Source organism: Diadema setosum, chromosome 17 (assembly GCF_964275005.1).
Source record: "Diadema setosum chromosome 17, eeDiaSeto1, whole genome shotgun sequence".
In the NCBI taxonomy this organism is placed as follows: domain Eukaryota; kingdom Metazoa; phylum Echinodermata; class Echinoidea; order Diadematoida; family Diadematidae; genus Diadema; species Diadema setosum.
Window position 1 is genome coordinate 6,714,175 of NC_092701.1, and position 20,603 is coordinate 6,734,777.

The 20,603-nt window shown below is 37.1% G+C and overlaps 1 protein-coding gene across 1 annotated transcript in view; it reads right to left on the reverse strand.

The window, feature by feature from the left end:
* Window positions 1-8,395: 8,395 nt before the first annotated feature.
* Window positions 8,396-20,603, reverse strand: part of LOC140240925 (N(G),N(G)-dimethylarginine dimethylaminohydrolase 1-like) — a 77,626-nt gene continuing 65,418 nt past the window's right edge. The window contains exons 2-5 of the mRNA XM_072320697.1: window positions 19,154-19,259; window positions 11,522-11,718; window positions 10,682-10,810; window positions 8,396-8,649 (exon numbers count right to left, since the gene is read on the reverse strand). Of these exons, the coding sequence (XP_072176798.1) occupies window positions 8,530-8,649; window positions 10,682-10,810; window positions 11,522-11,718; window positions 19,154-19,259 (552 nt within the window). The 3' untranslated portion in view covers window positions 8,396-8,529. The remainder of the gene's footprint in view (window positions 8,650-10,681; window positions 10,811-11,521; window positions 11,719-19,153; window positions 19,260-20,603) is intronic.

The following is a 20,603-nucleotide window of genomic DNA, read 5'->3' on the forward strand; positions in this document are numbered from 1 at the left end:
CTTTCTTTCCTTTTTCTTATGAAATGCAGTCCGAGGATTAAATCGTGAAGGCCTATTATCATAACAATCAATGTGTCACAGACCATTAAGCATAAGAATCCACCCGAATGCGTAGACGATATGCTCTGCAATCCAGAAAGCCGAATGCAATATGAGAAAGCGACCCGAGGTTTTGTCGCATACCTGTAAAGATAACGGTACTTCTTGATGTGTTTGTTTACGCCATTCATTTACCGTGTATATACACTGCTTCAAAAATCACTTACTGAGTATACAGGCTACTTACTTTCAAGTGTGACGCTGCCAGTCTTACTGACTACATACACAGAGAACGATGTATATATTCCCCCAGTTTGCCTGCATGCCACTTGGCCAGTCCTCTGGAGTATAATAAACTACAATGTGCCGGTAACCTTCAATTGGCTTGAATACATGAAATACAAAATAAGACGAGTAGAATGAGAGACTTTCATCAAAATCGGACCAAAAAAGTGATTTTCCAGTTACAGACATTTTTTTTTAAATTCTTTATTTTATTTTTTTTTAACGCAGAGAGATCTGGTAGGCATGCAAGCCAGAATGTTATATCCTCGCTTCTCTCCGACTGGCCTTAGCCGCAAAAATTGTATTATTATCATGATTATTATGATTATTATTATCATTATTATTATTATTATTATTATTATTATTATTATTATTATTATTATTATTATTATTATTATTATTATTATTATTATTATTATTATTATTATTATCATTATTATTATTATTATTATTATTATTATTATCATTATTATGTTTTCGGCCAAGGTTTCAGCACATGAAAAGACATTTCACCGGAAGACAACGTCATGAGGATTTTACAAGACCACTACAAATCGATGTTTTATTTTTATTTTATTTTTTTACTTCATGCCCCAACTGGACAATAAAAGCATTATTTACCATTTGCAGATGTAACAAAAACCTAGCTTTAGTGCTTAAAATTAATTTTAAAATGTGAGTTAGAGATAGAAACAACCAATATAAAAATTTGAATCAGTGTAATCAATGTAAAGAATTCTTAAATATACAAAAACGAACAATAGTTATGACAAAAATGTTTCTAGGCTAAAAATATCTCAAACATTTTTTTTTTTTTAAATCACTGCTCCAAATGGTAAACAGTACCTTAAAGGAAACCAAAGCTCAAATATAATGTGGATTTAGTGCAAGCATCATCATCAAAGGTATTGTTTACCATTAGGAACAGTGATTTTAAAAAAAATGTTCTAAAGTTATTATATTTCATGCATATGTGTAGATCAGTTGTATCACGAAACATCCTATCACAAATTTTTTTCAAAAAGCCTTTATACAAGGAGATATCACTATTTTTCTCAATAAACCATAATTGTTAATGGTTTATTCTAGAAACAATTTTTATCATTACTGTTCTTGACATTGTGTATTTTTAGGAATACCTAACATTGATTATACTGATTAACATTTTCATATTGGTTGTAACTTTGTATCCCTAACTCACATATTAGGAATATTTTGAAGCACTAAAGCTGTTTTTTTTTTTCATCTCAAAATGGTAAATAATGCCTATAATACAACACATAGATTCAAACAAAAGTTTTGTGGAAATTTAGACAATGCCAACATTGCAAACAGACATGTTTTATCCCATTTAGTACATTTTGATAAAGCTCTCTAACCAGTGCATACATTTACAGTAGCCTTTTCACAGTACTGTATGAAGTGCAACTTTACTATTTCACATGCAAGTGTCATTTTCATGTCTCTCTCTCTCTCTCTCTCTCTCTCTCTGAATGTACACAGACCAACAACAAAACATTCAAACACAAGTAATTCTCATATTGGTCATAACAATTTCATTTCCAGGAAATATTAAATGGAAAAAGCGATGAAACAATCGCTTGTCCTTACAGAATATACACATTCACTGCAACTCACAAAGAGTCCACGCTGCAGAGACCAAACTATACACAGGTATACACATCAGCTGGATTGTGTACCATTTCTGTATTTAATTTTGATTCACAAATGTTTTTACAAGTACAAACGATATCCAATCGTTACAAGCTATCAGTTTTGAAAGCAATTACTTGATTGATAAGGATAATCAAACAATCAATTGTAAAAATACGAATAATTATTTTTTCTTTGTGTGTGTATCACTTTAATATGCTGCTATCAAGCTGATTTCTGTGTATCTATATGTTGTCATAAAGATAACATTTATTTCCATTAATCACTCCGCACGTATTGCAAGTGTCATGTACTATCATCAGACATTTATCAATATTCTATCTACAAATTTGATAAAATTGTCAAAAAACCTGCATTGTTGTCAATGCAATCAGGCTAGCCTACTCCATAGAAATGGTATGGAAGCAAGTGGTTTTATTCATCAAAACCTCAACTAAAAAAAGAAAAAATCAAACAAGAAGTTACATTCAAAACACAGTCTATAATTATAAGCTACTGTATCACAATGTTGATGCATATCCATAGTTACTGTTTTCACTCTTGACTCTTGCTAGTAACACAGGGGTGTGCACTAGCATAAGATTTCCATGAAACTTCACACATACAAATTTTACGAGGAGAGCAAAGGTAACAACCCCCTAACCCTCCCCCCCCCCTAAAAAAAAAAAGGAAAACAAGGACTTTTATCCAGGCAAGACAAGACTAAATGCACAGTTTGCCTAGCTCACACAAACAACCAAGTGAAAATAGCCAGAGAGCAACCTTCTGTTTTTGAACAGCACCTGTGGAATAGAAGTATCAATACAGCAATTTTCATTTCTAAGCCATCAAAATGAAACAAAATCAGAGACAAACAAGGAAAAGGAATCCAATATACAGAATAAAATATCAGAGAATGACTGAGCCCAAAATAGCCAATGATTGATAAATAAATATAAATTTTTGCCAAGTATTTCAGCAGCAAAATCCTATTATACATCGGGCCGGCAACTCCCTTCACATTAAGTCTCAAAGAGGGGATTATACTAAATGTTTATCGCATTTATCACTGCACATACACTTCACACTAATTTCAGTATAACGGATGCTCCAAGAGCAAACTTTCTCAAACACCATTTGAAATATTCTAACGTTAAATAATTGACACATAATCCCACCTGAGGGTCAGCCGGAGAAAATTTGTTTTGTGCAATACTCACTCAGAGTGCTCTCTCAACATACCATACAAAATTTTCACTTATACACAATATTTGTTACAGCAGTGACGGGCTTTCTGAAAAATTGTTGTCAATCTTTGACAAGAACCACACCATGAATTTCATCTGGTTTAGAATTCAGAAAAGACAAATCAAAGATTGGTAAATCTTGCTCATGCAATGTCACTGTGGAAATTGATATCCCAGATTTACACCAGGGCCCGTATTCATCATCAACATTGCAAAATTACTGCATATCACCAAGTCATTATGATAAATTTAACATATGCTGGGACAAGCCCACTAACACAGGATGCATAATTATAAACTGTTGGGATTTGGTGTGATTATTTCTTTCTCTCATGGTTTTTTTTTTTCTATGGGAGGGAATAGGCTGGAATTATTTTTGTGTTATGTATGGATGCCATTTCTTGCATTTGATATGATATCATAGGACAATTGCTGTTACCCACATCAAGGCAGAATCTCTAAAGGCGCGGTCAGACTGGTAAAAGATCGAAAAGATGAAGTTCGCGATCTTTAAGTTTTGCCAGTGTGACCGCAAACTTCCAGCGAAACTTCTCGCAAAGCTTCTCGCAAAACTTCCAACTCCAAGAAGGGATATTTCCCTCACCCCCACCAAATTTCTCAATCTGTTTGCGGGCTCCGAAGCGCGAGACCACACTGTCATGTACACATGTGCATTGTTACGTTACAATCACTAGCCGTTGGACGGCACGCTCTTTCTTCTTTCTTGCGCCCATGCACAGATGACCCAAACTTCTCGATCGAGAAGTTCGCTTGCCAGTGTGACCGCACAACATCTTAAACTTCTCAATCTTTGCCAGTCTGACTGCACCTTATGTCTCTTCTAGCTTCCCTCAAATGAGACAAATTCATCTCTAAACTATCTCAAAGGCTAGCTCATGCACTATAAAGTCTAAAGTCTAGCTAAACACTGACACTGTATGGGGCCTTGGACAGTTTGATTAAAATGCTCTCAGAGTATAACATTGCTATGTATGAAGAGGAATGTACAGTTTAAAAAAAAAAAAAATCTTAATACTGTACAAGCAAGCCAAAAAATATCCATGTGACAATCATGCTATGTTTGAAAATAGGAAACTGTATTAGGGTCACCACTATGCCCCAAAACGGTTACTCCAGAACTGTAGTACAGTATTCATCGCATAATCGGGACAGGTTGGGAGTAGCAAACACGGCCCCTTTAAGCGGGGTGCCCGATTTCGCGATGAGCACTCACCATACACTAACGGCATACGACATGTACATGTAGTGCACACACACACACACACACATGCATACTGACGTACTGTACATGTACATGAATACACAACCACGCTACCCCTGGGCGCGACCCTCTAGCTCTCCCTGCACATGGCTTTGCTTAAATGTAGGGAAGAAGAATGTTCGCGAAAGCATGTGTTTCGCAATGGCATGGATACTTACACACGGCGCTTTCGTGGCTATGCATGTACGTGTACTGGATGGACGGAGGTCAAAACACACCAGTCCGAAGCTTGCTTTGTAAGTTCGATGTAAACGACAACTGATAGGGAATCTTTGAAATATTGTTGTGGTATTTTGGTAGATTTTTTGTGTAAAATATCAACAAAATCAAAGATCGCTTGAAGCAAAATTGTCCCGTTTATCAGAGGTCCCCGCCCGATTATCCAGTGAAAATAACATGCATTGGAAATGTTTCTGGGAAGCGTATGTCATTTAAGCGAGGTTCCCGATTATCAGATGCCCGATAATGCGATGAATACTGTATTGAATACTGTATTGTCATTACTATCATCATCTCCTTCAGCTTATCTAGTCAGGGATAGAAGGGCGCTTAGGCAAGGCATTCTGTCTGTATAGTACAAGAAGTTACAATCTTGTTGCACTCATGCATCAGTTCACAAAATTTTGGCACTCAGTAAGCTTGGCAATTTTTGCCAAAGAAAGATGCTTTTCACAAGAAGCTCCATAACTGACAATCACTGTTCCTTTTTCCCAGTTTAAACATTCTTAATCAAAACTGCACTTCCCTTTACAGTTTTTTTTAAACCAATATTGCTACGAAAAGGAGTACAAGTGATCAACTTGGAGAATAAATGACTCACAAAACAATTGCAGTTGCATCATTTTGTCAGAAACAAGACAGCATTTTTTTTGTTTTGCATCGACTACGATAGGATAAGATGGAATAACTTAAAACGAAGATTATGATATTTAGAAAAATCTAAGATTAAAAGCAGATTGCAGACTATTATATCTCTTAAAAAACATTGTTCATCATAACAGCTGCTGTATACTTCCTGTAATCTTTCGCTAAAAATTGTAAAAATCACACCAATGCCATTTCACACTTGCACTTATTCTCATGCTATTTTACAAACACTGCCTTAAAAATTCCAACCATATGTCAAAGAGAAACAGATAGATTAAATGATATCCTTTAAATATTGAATGCAAATTGAAGGAAATGTGGCTATTCTTCTGCCAGTTGTTTGAGAAAAGTATTGCGTAGCATGTGTGACATCATATTGCAGTGAAAAGATTAAAGAGATGGTATAGTATTGGTGGAGACAAGGTTTGGGCTTTCAAATTTTTGTGCAAGATACCATGAAACCACCTATGAAATAATACAGACCATACCATTCTAAGATGAATTCAAAGTTTATTTGATGCAAAAGTTAATTTGATGAAAATCAATTTTGAAAAGGCTGAAACAAAGTAATTTAACAAAGTGATAGTAATAAAGGCTGGGTCCCACCTTTTATTAGGATCACTCTGTTTTGGATATCTCAGCCATTCAATTTTCATCAAATAAACACTGAATTCCTCTAGGAATTACATGCTCTTTTACATTTCATAAGAAGTATCTCATATCTCACTAAAAAAGTTAGAAATCTGAATTTATGTATCAAGCAAAACTATACTATCCCTTTAAGCTCTCACCAATGAGAAAGAACTTGACTGGCCTCTACACTCTGCAGCTAGCTGATGTAGATTTTTGTTACAAGAATATTAGTATAATTTACTATGGAAATACTGCATAGCCATTTATTTCGCAATTCCAAGACTTTGCAAGTCGGGACATGTAAGATAATATTCTGCGCGAGTCTTACTTTTTATAGGGATTGAAAAATCTATGTTACACTAAAAAAGTACAAAATGTCTCCATGAATGTACAGCTGCTACTGCACAATTAAAATGTGTATGCAGAGAATTATTACTTTAAAAGGAGAATGCACCATTTGGAGTTTTGTTGGAGTTTTACATGCCACATAAAAAGTGAAAAAGCCACTAATCGATTGATATTACAGAAGAACTATAATTATGCATAATTTTAAGTTTAAAAAAATGACCACTGAATGTCAGTAAGTCTGCTTCTGTATATGCCAAATATTTCATGAGGTTTTCATTTTCGTGAATTTCATGAGTCAGGTGTTATTCGCGAAATTAAAACACATGAAAATAAGGACTCTGATCCCAATATGAATGTGACGCATATGCATACATTTCTCCGTTCAGTATTATACAGTACTCCACGATCGTGAATCTAACCACTCGCGAAATCGTCGTAAGTCCCGATTCACGAAAATTTAGACTCGCTAAATATATGGTGTACACAGTATTCGAGGAGTACCTTATATGAATCATACTGGGCAAATAACAATGACTTTGTGTACTACATTTGTGTAACATCCCCACAAAATATTGGTCAATTCACTCTTTGTAACCTTTTTTTCATCAGATTGACGTGCACTGTACACAGACATATCAACTCTATTACGTTGTAGCAAATGCATTACATAAAATTTGATAGCAAGCTTTAGATCTGCAATGTGAATGCTATCACAGACAACGCTAATTAGGCCGAAAGTGGTGTTCTGCACATGTGCGAGACAGCTGTTTCCATTGACCAACCCAGGAGGCTGTGTCGTCATAGCGCTTGTGTTGCAGATCTAAAGCTTGCTAATAAAACAAAGGATGCAAATGTATTCCAACAAATACATAGATGTTCTCACTTTGGTCATTTTCTTTAAACAAGAAATGTGGATTCTTCACTTTGTACTCTTCGGTATCACAGAGTAAATGCAATTTATACCTAACTTCAATGATAGATATTTTCCTCTTGCCCATGCACTAAGAAAATACAATCTTTGGGGATAACCTATTCAGTCACATTCTTAAAAACCTTTAAAAACTTAAAACCTCTTTGTCACAAGATAGCTGTGTTCTTTCATACATTACGGGGAAAAAAACAACTAGATATACATCAAATAAAACTTCCCTTTAATTCTATAAAGAGACAACCATAGCTTGTCAGCATGACATTATACATGAGCAAGAAAAGAATCTACACAAGGTTAGGAATGACAGAAAACTTTGTTCATAAAGTTAGAATCTGTGGATCAAAGTTTGCCAGCATGAACAATATTGCTTATAATACACTTTGTGTGTCTCCCTTCCCTTTCCTCTTTTTACGTCTGATACTCTCACTTAAAAAAACAAAAACAAAAACAAAAACAAAACAAACGTATCCAAAGGTTGTTTTCATGGCATATGGATGAAGAAAAAATGGATTTTAGAGACTACGGAAAGATGGCAAGTTCTCAAGTACCGCTTTTCAAAAATCTGTTGTAATGAAAAATAAAGTTGATGAAACAAAGATTTGAATACCTCTAATAATTTATTGTGTATCTAAATCCTCCAAAAAATTCTTCCAGCAGAGCAAATAATAAAATATGGAAGGAAAGACACAATAAAAACGTCATGTGATGACTTTAGGTATTACTTCTCTTGGCAGCATATTCATCCTTTAACACAGATTTTATAGAATCCCACCCCCCCCCCCCCCCAAAAAAAAGAAAATCAAATCTTCTATATTTCCAATGTGATTCCACATGAATGTCACACAGTAATGCAATCTTAACATCTACAACATGTTTAATAGTGCATAAATAACATTTTCACATCCATATTAGTTTTTCTTGAAAATATCTAATATCCCTAAAAACGGAAAGAGCAATCAAAGAAAAGAATCTGACAAAATATTCATTCCTAAAATATTTTGATCTGTATAAGCAAGCATAATCTACCAGTAAAAGAATTTCATGTCATGTTGCTTTTGGTCAGGGTATATAAACAGAAACACACATATTTGCACGCCAAGAAAGAGAGCAAAAAGAAAGGACAAAATAGACGAGAAAAAAATAAGGAAATCCCTCCTCTATAGGTTAATTTCTTTAATATTGACAGCAAACAGGTTCATTATAATCATGAAGAAACAAGTTTTTGGTAGTCTGTCTCTCCAGCCCTATACTTTGGGTTTCTTATGAATGAGAATTGAACGACACGTGAGCGCACCGTCAACTTTCCGGAACTCGCTGTTTGGCATCTCGATGCGATTTGTGTGCGGGAAGAGAGATTCAAATTTCTGCAAAGAAGAGAGAGAGAGAGAGAGAGAGAGAGAGAGAGAGCAATCAAACATTAACTGAGTGGCAGAACATGTTGTTGTTAATCATTGCTCCATACTCCAATTATCTGATAACAAAGAACACTCCATTTCACACCAGTTTAGTCTCTGAAATGCATATGTGACCCAGTACAACAAAAGGATCCGAAAGTCAAGGGAGGTTGATTTTCTGAAAATGACATGACATTATTCCCTTACTCTTCCACTTTAATTTCACATTTAACATGTCTCATAAAAGCACTCAGTTGCAGAGATACTAATGATTTTATGAGATCATGTCGAGTGGTCAAGGAAATCAGCGTTTTGCGAAAACCACCTTAAAAGTTTTCTTTCCGACGCAGTTGTGATCAAGGAGACAGTTTTCACCTCTTGACAATAGGTCCGCTCATAGCAACCTCTGCAATGTTCATTCAAGCTTAGCGCCAGTGGTCTATGCACGACCAATCAGTAACCAGGGTGCCACGCACTGACCAATAAGATCACTCCCTCATTGCTAGGGGCAGAGTCTATCTGTGGCACTAAATCCAAATCTTCGGACACGTTTCTGTTCCACTGAAAGTCAGAAAATCATGGCCCAGAAAAACACTTATTTCTTGCCTTTCCTTTGATCATTTAGCTTTGACCTTTCGGCAGATGATAGACAAAACATCACACTACAGCATTATGCCAACAAGAAAAATTTGATGTTTTGACCGATTTTGATGATCTGACTTCAAACTCAATTTTCTTGGCTCAGCCAACAGCTATTTTCAGATCCTTTTGTTGTGGTGGGTCACATATCGCTATGGCCTCATCTTGATGCCTATCTTTAGCTAGCACAGCACCTTAATATGCACTTCATCATACACTTTGATTACCATACACGTACCGAAGGACAGTAGTGATAATCAATTCCCCTTCACAAATGTAATGCACTGTTAAATCAGAGGACTATACGTCCAGCAAACAGCATAACTACCTGGAAATGCCTCAAGACTCCCCAGACTTTCCCTGATGTGTTCTACTAATATCGCTGCCTTCACTCAAGGTTGATTTGTCTTTAAAAGTACCTTCTCCATACATGTATCTTAAAGGCACATGAACCCAGGATTCAAGAGGGCGCTATTGCATGCACCAACCCAGTGCCGTATATAAAGAGAGTCTGGCCAACTCGTAAATTGGACGCCATGTCATTGCCCAGCATATCATGCATTACAGGGTTAGCGTGTACGCTCAGACGTAATAATGAAAACCTACCAAATAAGGGATAGTGAACAATGGGCACTGCATATGAGTGCACTTTGGTAACGACATGGCTCCACAAAGATCACAGGACCACTTTTGATCAATCACAGGCTTCAAAACTCATAAGTCGAAAACCGAATTAGCCAGACTCTCTTTATATACGGCACTACACCAACCCTTTACATCCGGCATATTCAAAACACAAACACCAATTTTCATGGTGTGTACATTGCATATAGTCAAAATGATGTCAATCCTAATTTGTCTCTTGCTTCAGCCGTTGTTCCTGTCTGGCTCTGGATACTATAGACAGATCCTTCTGATTGACGATTAACTACTTTAGGTTGTTGAAGATGGCAGCGAACATCACACTATTAAACAGCGCCCTCTTTGATCCCAGGCCCATGAACCTTTAATAATTATGAATGGTCAATTCACAAATTAATTTCTTAGCAGGAGAAAGCTTTGTCATTCATTAATTCAGCTTACACATTTGTTCAGTATTGAGTTACAGCAGACCAGGGCCCCATTTCATGAAAAGTTGTCATGATAGCATCTCTTGCTGGAATGGCAGTTGTCATGATAGTGTAAAAAATCCAGCTTTCTGATTGGCTGTCGCTATAGAAAGTTGCTATTCTAGCAAGAGTTGCTATCTTAACATCTTTTATGAAATGGGGCCCTGATGCCTCAAGACAGTATGTGATGCTTGATGATTTTGTTGTTGTTGTTGTCGTTGTTGTTGTTGTTGCTGCTGTTGTTTCAGGGGTACCTTGTAACTTTCTGGGAAGTCCTCCTGTGAACAGTGTATTAGTGTGCGGTTGACGTAGACACAGTTGGCGGCCTCGTCGTCAGGTAGCGTAACTTTGCTGTATTTAAATGATGCCTTGGACTCAATTTCCTGCGTGAATCGGAGGAAGTAACAATGAAGTAGAAGAGATAACGTCACGCATGGAATAATTTGAACACACTAATACACTTTACTCGGGGAAGGGGAACGCTTCTCAAGTACGCACACAAGTTTTTGTTTTGTTTTGATTTGGTTGTTTTTTTTTCAATGTTTCATACCTCTATCCTGAAGTATAAATTTAATTAACAGTGCCTTTTTAATCCCAACTCTAATGCCTTTACTGGAACCGACTTTGGATCAACCTCACTATATCACTCTATCACTACAATATGTAACTGAGAATAGTGGCATTGTCATATAAATGAGCAAAGAGTGTTTCTAAAAGAATTGTCATTTACATCGTGCATTTTGGTAATGCACCACACAAGTTGGGGTTTTGAACCTTTTTCAAGGTTCATGGTTTGCATCTTCACCTGATATACCACCTATGAAAAGGAATTCAATCATTTTTTTTTTTCAGCCCTGTCATTTAACAATGGACTTTGTGTGGCACTGGGTATTCTGATGCCTACTTGGTCTTACAAACATACTGACTGCCTGAAAATGATTGCTAGAAAAACCTAAACGAACAAATAACATCAGCAACAAAACACCTGCAAAATACTAGAGGCATTTTATGTCATTTATCGCAATCAGACATAAAGGCATAACAAGCCTTAAGGAGAAGTGATTTGCAACCACAATGTGATTCAGCTTGCATACTTTTAGGGCCTTTTGGGCCGCCTTGCTGGACCCGACCGCGATGACCCCTGGACTGGCCATGCTCATAAAGGACTTGAGATGGAGGGAACCCTCTGCCAGCTTGATGGGGGACACGGGGTAGTTCTCAAACGTGTCGGCTAGAAACATGGCACCCTTCATATTTGTCCGCTTTGAGAGTCCCACAAAGAACTCCTTTCCTGAAAATGAGAGCAAACAGAGAGAAGATCAAACAGTCATAGAAATGTCAGTAATCGCTGGTTATTGCTTACACTATTTTACATTATACACATACATACATCAGGGCTTGACACTAACAATTTTCTCTTGCGGTCCATTCCGGCCACTACAATCTTTAAGGGCTTGAATTTTGGTGGCCTGATAAAGAAAGATAGTGGCCTAAAATAAACAGAAATATAACGGTCAATTCTGAATCTTAAGTGCGCAATCGAGCCACCAAAAGAAACCTGTGTTGTGGCCTGGTAGTATAAGCTCTCACAGCCTCCCAAATCCTGAAAGCAATGAGGCTGTCTGCAATTACTGATAAAAGCGTGTCGCAAACATAAACTTCAGAGTTGACACAGGCCCTCTATAGTCGCAAGCAGGTGAAGGCCTGCAGAATGGGGAGCCTGGATGACATCGTAAGCATCACCCCACATTCCTGTCAGAAGCAGAACACGGAACGCCAGACAGGAGATCAAAGACGGGAAACCAACCGTGATGGCGCAGCAACTGACTGGGACGTCATTAGTTGCATGAGATAAGCAGGCTCAGTGGCAGCCATGTCTCCTCCGATGGGGGTTCTCTTGTCTCCATGGCAACACAGGGGATGTCATCACTCCTGCAAGTGACTCGCTAGTATTAACCTTCTCCTCCTCCCCAACCCTTTGCCAAGATGATACAAGAATTCCTGACATTGCCTTCAATGCAAATTCCATCAATACTGCATATGTATTAAAGAAATTGTATGTATCTCATGCATTTGGATGCATGGTACTGGCACAACCATCATTAAATTACGTACATTATATACCAGCTGCTTAGTCTAGAATTATGACTGCCAGAGCATCCAAAATTTAATAAAGCATAAAGTGTGTCTCCACAACTTTTCATTTTATTAAGGATTTTCTGAGCAAGATTCATGGCACCATATAAATATTGCTGTCATGTGGTGCCAATTTAACCTGTCATATTAATAATGGTATCAGATCAGTCTTGGCAGTTGACCAAAGACAATGGCCTGTATTAACATTTCAACCATCACACTTTAACTCCCCCTCTTTGAGGCCATTTTTACAAAATCTCTTATGCTCTGAGTTTGATTTTTCTCCTGCCCTATTTGTATGTCTATTGCTAAATGATGTAATTTCTCCAACTTAAGATTTAGCTTTGTCCAACACAGCTTTACAATGTAGCTTTGTAATACGTGTTCAAAAATAAGAACCAAGATACTGCATACATAAGGGATGCATGTATTCATGAATTACAGTTATAATATTTCGCAAATTGGGATGCCAAGACCATTTTGAGAGTGGTGGTATCCCTGCTTAAAAAATCACAGTGATGGAATGAAGAATAAGTATTACTCCTTCCAAATAAAAATGTAGGGATTTCCCCATTTGAAGGTGACACATTGGACATTCGAGTTATGGGTGGTAATATTGAAGTTTTTAATTCTGTTAAAATCGATACACTTGCATGCTGCTGAAATAAAAAAAAAGATTTTTTTAAAAGTCAGGGAATATACCAGGTAGGCAGTACTGAACAATACCATTTGCTTTGTATGTCATAGGGTATCTCCTGTGACATGACATTAGCCAATGCAGCCTGGCTGAATTATTAGCCACATGAATCGATTGCAAAGGAGAGAGAAAAAAAATTCTGGTTCATGTATGTGCCCGGTAAAAAGACCAGACGCCAAGCAGAGCTCATATATTGGGAATAATTCCCCACCTGGTGGTAAAAAGCGTGATTTATTGACACCAGGCGAGGGAACCGCGCGTATTTGTAACTGCTTGGGAACACAATGACGAATGCTGCGCTTGCCGCGATCCTACGTGCTCGGAAAGAATGTCCGCCAGACGGCTGAATGTGGTTGCATAAAAGTGAAGAGGGAGCATTGTGGGCTTGACGAGTGTGACATCTGCATGGGGAGTTTTTATGCGGCATCACATTTTAAAGAGCATTGAAGACTGTCCGTCTGTCTGTCTGTTGAAACTCTGGTTTCCATGGAGATATGTCAGAGTGTGGCTGTCCTTTTCATTTACCAGGAAAAAAAAAATGCTACTCCTTTGAATAGCTTTATTGCATTTTTTAATATGGTAGGATGTTTTGTGATACTACTGAAATACACATATGCATTAAATGTGATAACTTGAACATTTTTAAAATCACTGCTCCCAATGGTAAACAGAACCATTAAGATCCAATTCCTCTCAATTCAATGCAGTATTTTGTTGTTGTTTTTGTATTATTTTACTATTTTCTTAGGGGTAGAAGGAATACATTTGAAGGGAAAGTTCTTATTAGCCTAGTTTCCTGCCCTTCTTTTTCCCCTGTCATGTGGTTTTTCTCTCAAGGAGTGAAAATCTCCTCTCCGTCTCATCACAGCTTCAATGTTCTTCCCAGAGTTCATTTCATGTAGGTGAACAGAATATCAGAGGTTAATGTTGCCCGGCTTGATATCCAAGAGCTGAACACACCTACACACACTGCATACTTATTAGATTAGTTGGCTTCGTATGCTTCTCTTTGCGAGGAAAATTACAATTTCAGATATCGATACCAACAGGTTATCATCATGAGTGCTAAAATTAGAAAGAAAGTTCATGCCAGAGGCTATCATAAGAGTTTGTGCCTCTACACAGGATGTGTGTTACAAGAATACAGCAAAGTGCAGCTCAAACACATGGACTTGAGTAGGGGCACTGTGGTACATTGGATGTGGCTCTTGACTTTAAAATGGAGGCCCCGAGTTCAAGTCCTGCCAAGTGCTTACGTCCTTGGACGGGACAGTTTTAACCAAGATGCCCCTCTTGACCTAGATGTTAAAATGGGTGCCTGGCAATTCTGGGGTATATAATAGTTACAGGGCCCTCTAGAAGAACAGTACTATCACTGAAGGGTCTGCCCCAGGTAAATGCCATGCGTAAGACTACATCATTATCTACAAAGCAGTTATATATTTTGAAGTGCCTTGAACTGTGTCTTTTAAAGCAAATATTGCTATATTTCACTTATAAAAAAGAAGAAGAAATATTTCTCTACACGAGAGCTGGAATATTTCCTGTCATGTAAACAGAAGAAGATTATGTGTAGACTGTCCACTGTAGCAATATCTCTGTTGATATCTAACAGTAACAGAGCAATATCTGTGTTAATCTCTAATGGAGCAATATTTGTGTTGATGTATAACGGGAGCAATGTCTGTGTTAACATGTAATTACATGCCATTCCCCCTTTTATTGCAGTAATTTTCTTTACTTGTGAATGATAACAGAAGCCATAATGTTGACTTGTATTGTTTTATAAAAGGATTCAATTCCCCTCCCCCCACACACACACAAACACTCTTTTTGATGTTCTTTTCTTGAATTTCATTGGACATCAGCAGCATATTCACAGTGAATCAAATATAAACAGAAAAAAAAAACACAAATGCACTTATACATGATGTGTTTTTGTTTGAGGAAAGATTTTGTAGATCTGCTTTTCTTGTTAAGATGTGAAAGAACTTCATATATGAACGTTAAAGAAAGTTATCAATGTGTTTCACACATTTGTAAGTTGCTTATCTTGTTTAGATATGAAAGATTTTGATTAATGAATGTTGAAGAATATATCAATGTATTTCACATGTTAACAGGATGCTTATCTCGTTTAGATGTGAAAGAACTTGATATATAGTATGAATATTGAAGAATATATCAATATGTTACTGTTTTTCATGGAGGCAATAGTCTGTCCATTTTGTGTGATGTAATAAGATGCTGTAGGGTATTGTCCTTAGAAATAAAATGAGTTATCATTATTTTTTTTTGTATAATAAACCATAACTGTAGAGGGTTTATTCTAAAAACAATTTTATCATAACCATTGTTCACATTTTGTATATCTAACAATACTTAACATTGATTACACTGATGAAAAAAAAAATATATCGGTTGTTTCTATCCCTAACATTTTCGAACTATTTTGAAGCACTACAGCTGGGTGTTGTTTCATCAGCAAATGGTAAATAATACCTTTAAGTCAGAAAATTATGACCATAAAGCTGCCAAGGAGTCATGGAGTGTGGTATCCTACAAGTACGTGAGGAATTAGGTCGCCCATCACTGTGAGACTGCTACATAAGCACTTCCACTACATCACTTGTTCATGCTGAAGGTGGCTTTAACAAATAAGACAAAACTGGGGAAAAAATCAATAGAAGCATCACTAAAATTGCTCACAGATCAAGAAAGTTTCAGAATTGTAAAGTCCGGCATATTTTGAACAAAAACATGCAAATTGGAGATACAATGATGGCAGCATCTAGCAACCATCTTTACTGATTCTACACACAAAAAAAAAAACATCAAAATCATGTTTTTGGCAAATGACTTCCAAACTGCAACTTCTTTTCATTCATCTCTCATCTGTTAATAGGCAACTGAGATTTTACATCAGGGGCGAATCCAGGAATTCTGTACGGGGGGGCTCAACTAATATTTCTGGTGCCACACTTCCGGGTTTCATTTCATTTTTTTCTTTTTCTCTTTTTGTTTTGTCTTTAACGAAAAAAAAAAGGGGGTGTGCGCCGGTTGCGCCCCCCTCTGGATCTGCCACTGGGCATGAATGAGAGTCCTCTCACTCTGTATGTCAAAGAAGGAAATCTGGTAAAATTTCCAGTACACTTCCATGGCGGACTCGCCTTGTGAAAACGCAATCATCTTTGCCAGGTTGAGTATAGATTGTGATTGTTGTTATCATCACCAACCACTGATAACTTCAGATAGAACATCTAATTTAATATATAATATGTACCATGTCAATGATCAAAAACTTTTCAAGGGACCCACAGTTTGTGATGCCTTCCCACAAGGTTCAATATATGATATTACATTGTGACTTCTTCTTTCATACCACAGGTGACGTGTATGCTCCTGCAGGCAAGTCAAGAAAATTCATCTGACTTTGAATGTCTTTTAGTGTTGAATGCAAACAATGCATACTGCCAAGGGAGAAGTAACAATCACATGACAGTAGCATGACAGTCACATGACAGTCACATGAGAATCACATGACATGACATGACAGACTGTCACTCTAGTTTGCATTTGGGTCAGTAGATTGATTTGCTGATGCTAAAAACTGTCATGCTGAATCTTACTCACTTGTTCAATCTTTACAAGAAAAACATTCTGTTGCATTTGCTCTCACTTGGCTATTCTTCAGAACAACATTGTTACCGGTGTTTCTCTTTTCTTTTTTTTTTGCACAACCTACAACACAAAGTTTACCGCACTGTTTGCCAAAGGAAATGGGTAGCTACACGTACATACATCATGTCAAACTATAAATTTTTTGTGTTGTGAAACTGAACTGACACTTAAAAACAAGGCATGATTTTTTCCCCACATTGCCGCTATTTCTTCCAAATTTGAAGTAATCACATTCCGAGGATGACATTTTTGTGTACTGTAAAACGAGAATGTTCGCGTGTATTCTAATTTTGCAAATTTTAAGAGCGCCAAGATTCGTAAAATTAAAATGCACGTGAAAGTTCTTGTCTACACTATATGCATTGAATGCCAGTGGCAATTTGCGAAAATTTCATGCCACAAAAAAGGCCATCAGCTCCAATTCGTGAAAATTTCATGCCACGAATATATCATGTTTGACAGTACTCCCTACGTCCATTGATCCTGTCCGGGAAGGCTCGACTCTTGATTTATCATCTGATCTCCCTCTCCCAGAGTGCGGTTACCAAATGTCAGGGAAAACCAGGCATCATCGGCCAGAACAAGTATCCTCCTCCAATCCCCAGGGCAACAGTCCACATTTCTCGTGACGGATTCACCGAGGGGCCTCCAAATTTCGCTAATGGAAATGTATCTTTTGCTGTAATTGATAACAGTATGTGCTGGTTTCTTCAACCAAGCAAGATTCTATGTATTGAAGACAAGCTGCCTCCTACTTGTTACCTTTGTAAAACAATCTCTCTTGGTCCTCCCTATCTGTTTGTCTGTATGTCTGTCTGTATGTATGTATGTCTGTCTCTCACTTTCTCTTTCATCACCCTTTACTTCATCACCTCTTCGTTTCATTTTTCATATGGGAAGAATGCCTCTCGGTTACACATATCTCTAAGTGAGGTAAGATTAAAACCACACTGGCATCTTCTTCATAATGCTTTGGCAAGGCAACACATTCTTCAACAGTGAATTTCGGTCAAAACATACGAAAAGAAGTACTTCTATATTGTCATTTTTTCATGAAAAGTCAAATTTTCAGATCGAATCAATGAATTTAGCTTCCTTATTCTCTTTACTAAGAAACTGAATATTAATGCAATGTTGCCATGTTGAACTAATCATTGTAATTCTGCAATCCTGTATGTATGTAGATGTGTGTGTGTGTGTGTGTGATTTTGCAAAGGATGGAGCAGTTAATTTCTTTGTGAAAATTACACTGTATAAACTATCTTGTCATTGCTATATTTGTTTTACCATCTTTACAGTCCCTCCCCCTGCCCCCCCCCCCCCCCATAAAGAAGTAGAGTGTACTAGGCGAGGAACTTGGTACATTACATTTAATACATGGGGGACTGACCTTACCATGTCAATATAAATTATCCCACTTTGACAAATACAAATTAACTGCATTTCAACGTAAAGATGGCACTATCAATCATGGGACGAGATGGTTCCCGTTTTCCTCATAAGACTGAAACAAAACATTTCACTTTTTAAGCATGGTCATTCACATAAACTAACCAGCCACTGAATAGCCTTTGTAGAAGAATAGGAGATACACATTACAGTATACATGTTAATTGCAGGGGCGGATCCAGGAATTCTGTAAAGGGGGGCACAACTAATATTTCTGGTGCCACTTCTGGGTTTCATTTCATTTTTTTCTTTTTCTTTCTTTTGTGTTTAACGAAAAATAAAGGGGGGGGGGGGGCTTGCGCCGGTTGCGCCCCCCCCCTCCCCCCCCCCCCCCCCCTCTGGATCCACCAATGAATTATTATCATTTTTTATCAGTTTCAAGTTCACTTTAATGAATAGAGTATTAGCTCATACGATTATTATTATTGTTCTAATCATTATAGGGGAAAGATACTGATGACTATAGAGAAAATGACCAAAGACATTAGTTTGATAACATTTTTGCACTTACAAATCAATGGGACAAACTTGAGGTGATGACATCATCAGCTCCTTCAATTTCCCTGCACTTGGTGAACATATGTGAAACAGATAAATTCCATAACTTTCTAACTTTGTGGGCATTTCTGATGAGACTTTTATCATGCTGTTGGCTGGATTTGATGCCATCTTAAGTACACTTAACAGAAAAAGTTAAACATAAGAGCATCAAATGATCGATGTTCACTATTTTCTCATTATGTTACTGGAGCATTATATTTACCTGTGAATAAGACATCTCCTCCGTCTAGTGTGGCGCCCTCTTGCTCTGACATGTCTACAATCCTCTGGCCAAGGTCAAATGATAGAACTCTCCTTACTACGTCTACCTGCAAGATACAAGAATATGCAGAGAGAAAGAATGCAGTTAATATAAAACAGTAAGAATCACAAATCTACAATGTATATGACAAAGAAATGCATAGCCCCAAGGGTAACCATACACATTACCTAATTTCTTATTACATGTACTCTTACACAGAACATAAACAACATAAATTTTACACACATATTCACATAATTTTGATAGTTAGATATACTTGTACACAATTTTTGAGAAAAGAAAATTGCATGTGCATGATGGGGAGCTTTCATCACACACAAGACCCATGTATGACATACATAGCCTGAGCCGAAGATCACATGAGCAACCTGGTATAGAGATAAATATCTGTATGCACACTTCGTAAGAAGAACAGACAGACAGAAAATTAACATGCACGCTTTGCTATGGTAAGGTATACATATGCATCACATTTTTTTTCCTCACCATATAATCCTTTTTATTTAAAAAAAATACAATCTACTAAGTTATTCCCTACTCTTCATTTCTTTACATATACAGAGGGAACAACAAAAAAAAAAGCAAGAAAAAGAAGAAAGTGGCATGCATGAGAGAGATAAAAGAATGAAATTGATCAGCTACAGCCAGCAGGCAGTTATAATCTATGGATTGGTAAGTGCAGGTCATATTGGTTGCCATAGGTGATGGCCCATTTCTGTCTCTCTCGGCTGCCAAGTATTGTGTGTTTTACCAAACAGTTCCACAAACCAATCAATGTCTCAAGAGTAAGCGAACGCGACTGATCGGCCTTTTTGGCATCAAATGGTTTGTGGAAGGGATGTGGGAAGGTTATTAAAGCTTGATGCTGCCATCTTACTTGTCTGGGTACTAAATTCCATCGGAAGCTAATCATATGTCAGTTCCCACAACTGTTTCCCTGCTTTCTCCATAACAAATAATTTTCTGATCACAAATAGCTTCTTTTCTCATATCCTTTATTACAATCACATGATCAACTAGAAAAACACTCATACAGTGCAGACCTCTGCCAAGCAGCCCATTTTCCACTCAAAATACAAGCATTCTGAAAATCGCCAAATTTCCAATATAGAAGCCTGTTGTTTACATCATCAGCTCTAGGGCGCCTCACCTAAGCAGAGCACACGCTATAGTGCACATATGCAAATTTCAAATACGCGCAGCTTGAACTCCAAAGTTCAATGACCCTATCTGCCAAAAGATAAAAAATCCTTCCAAATTTACTTGTGTCATTACCTGGCACAAGTAAAGAATGAGTTCTTGTTTGTACTGCTTTGTTTCATCTTTCATTACCTTCATAACAGTTTTTTATATAATTCAATAACCATTGATCATTTAAGAATGGTTACCA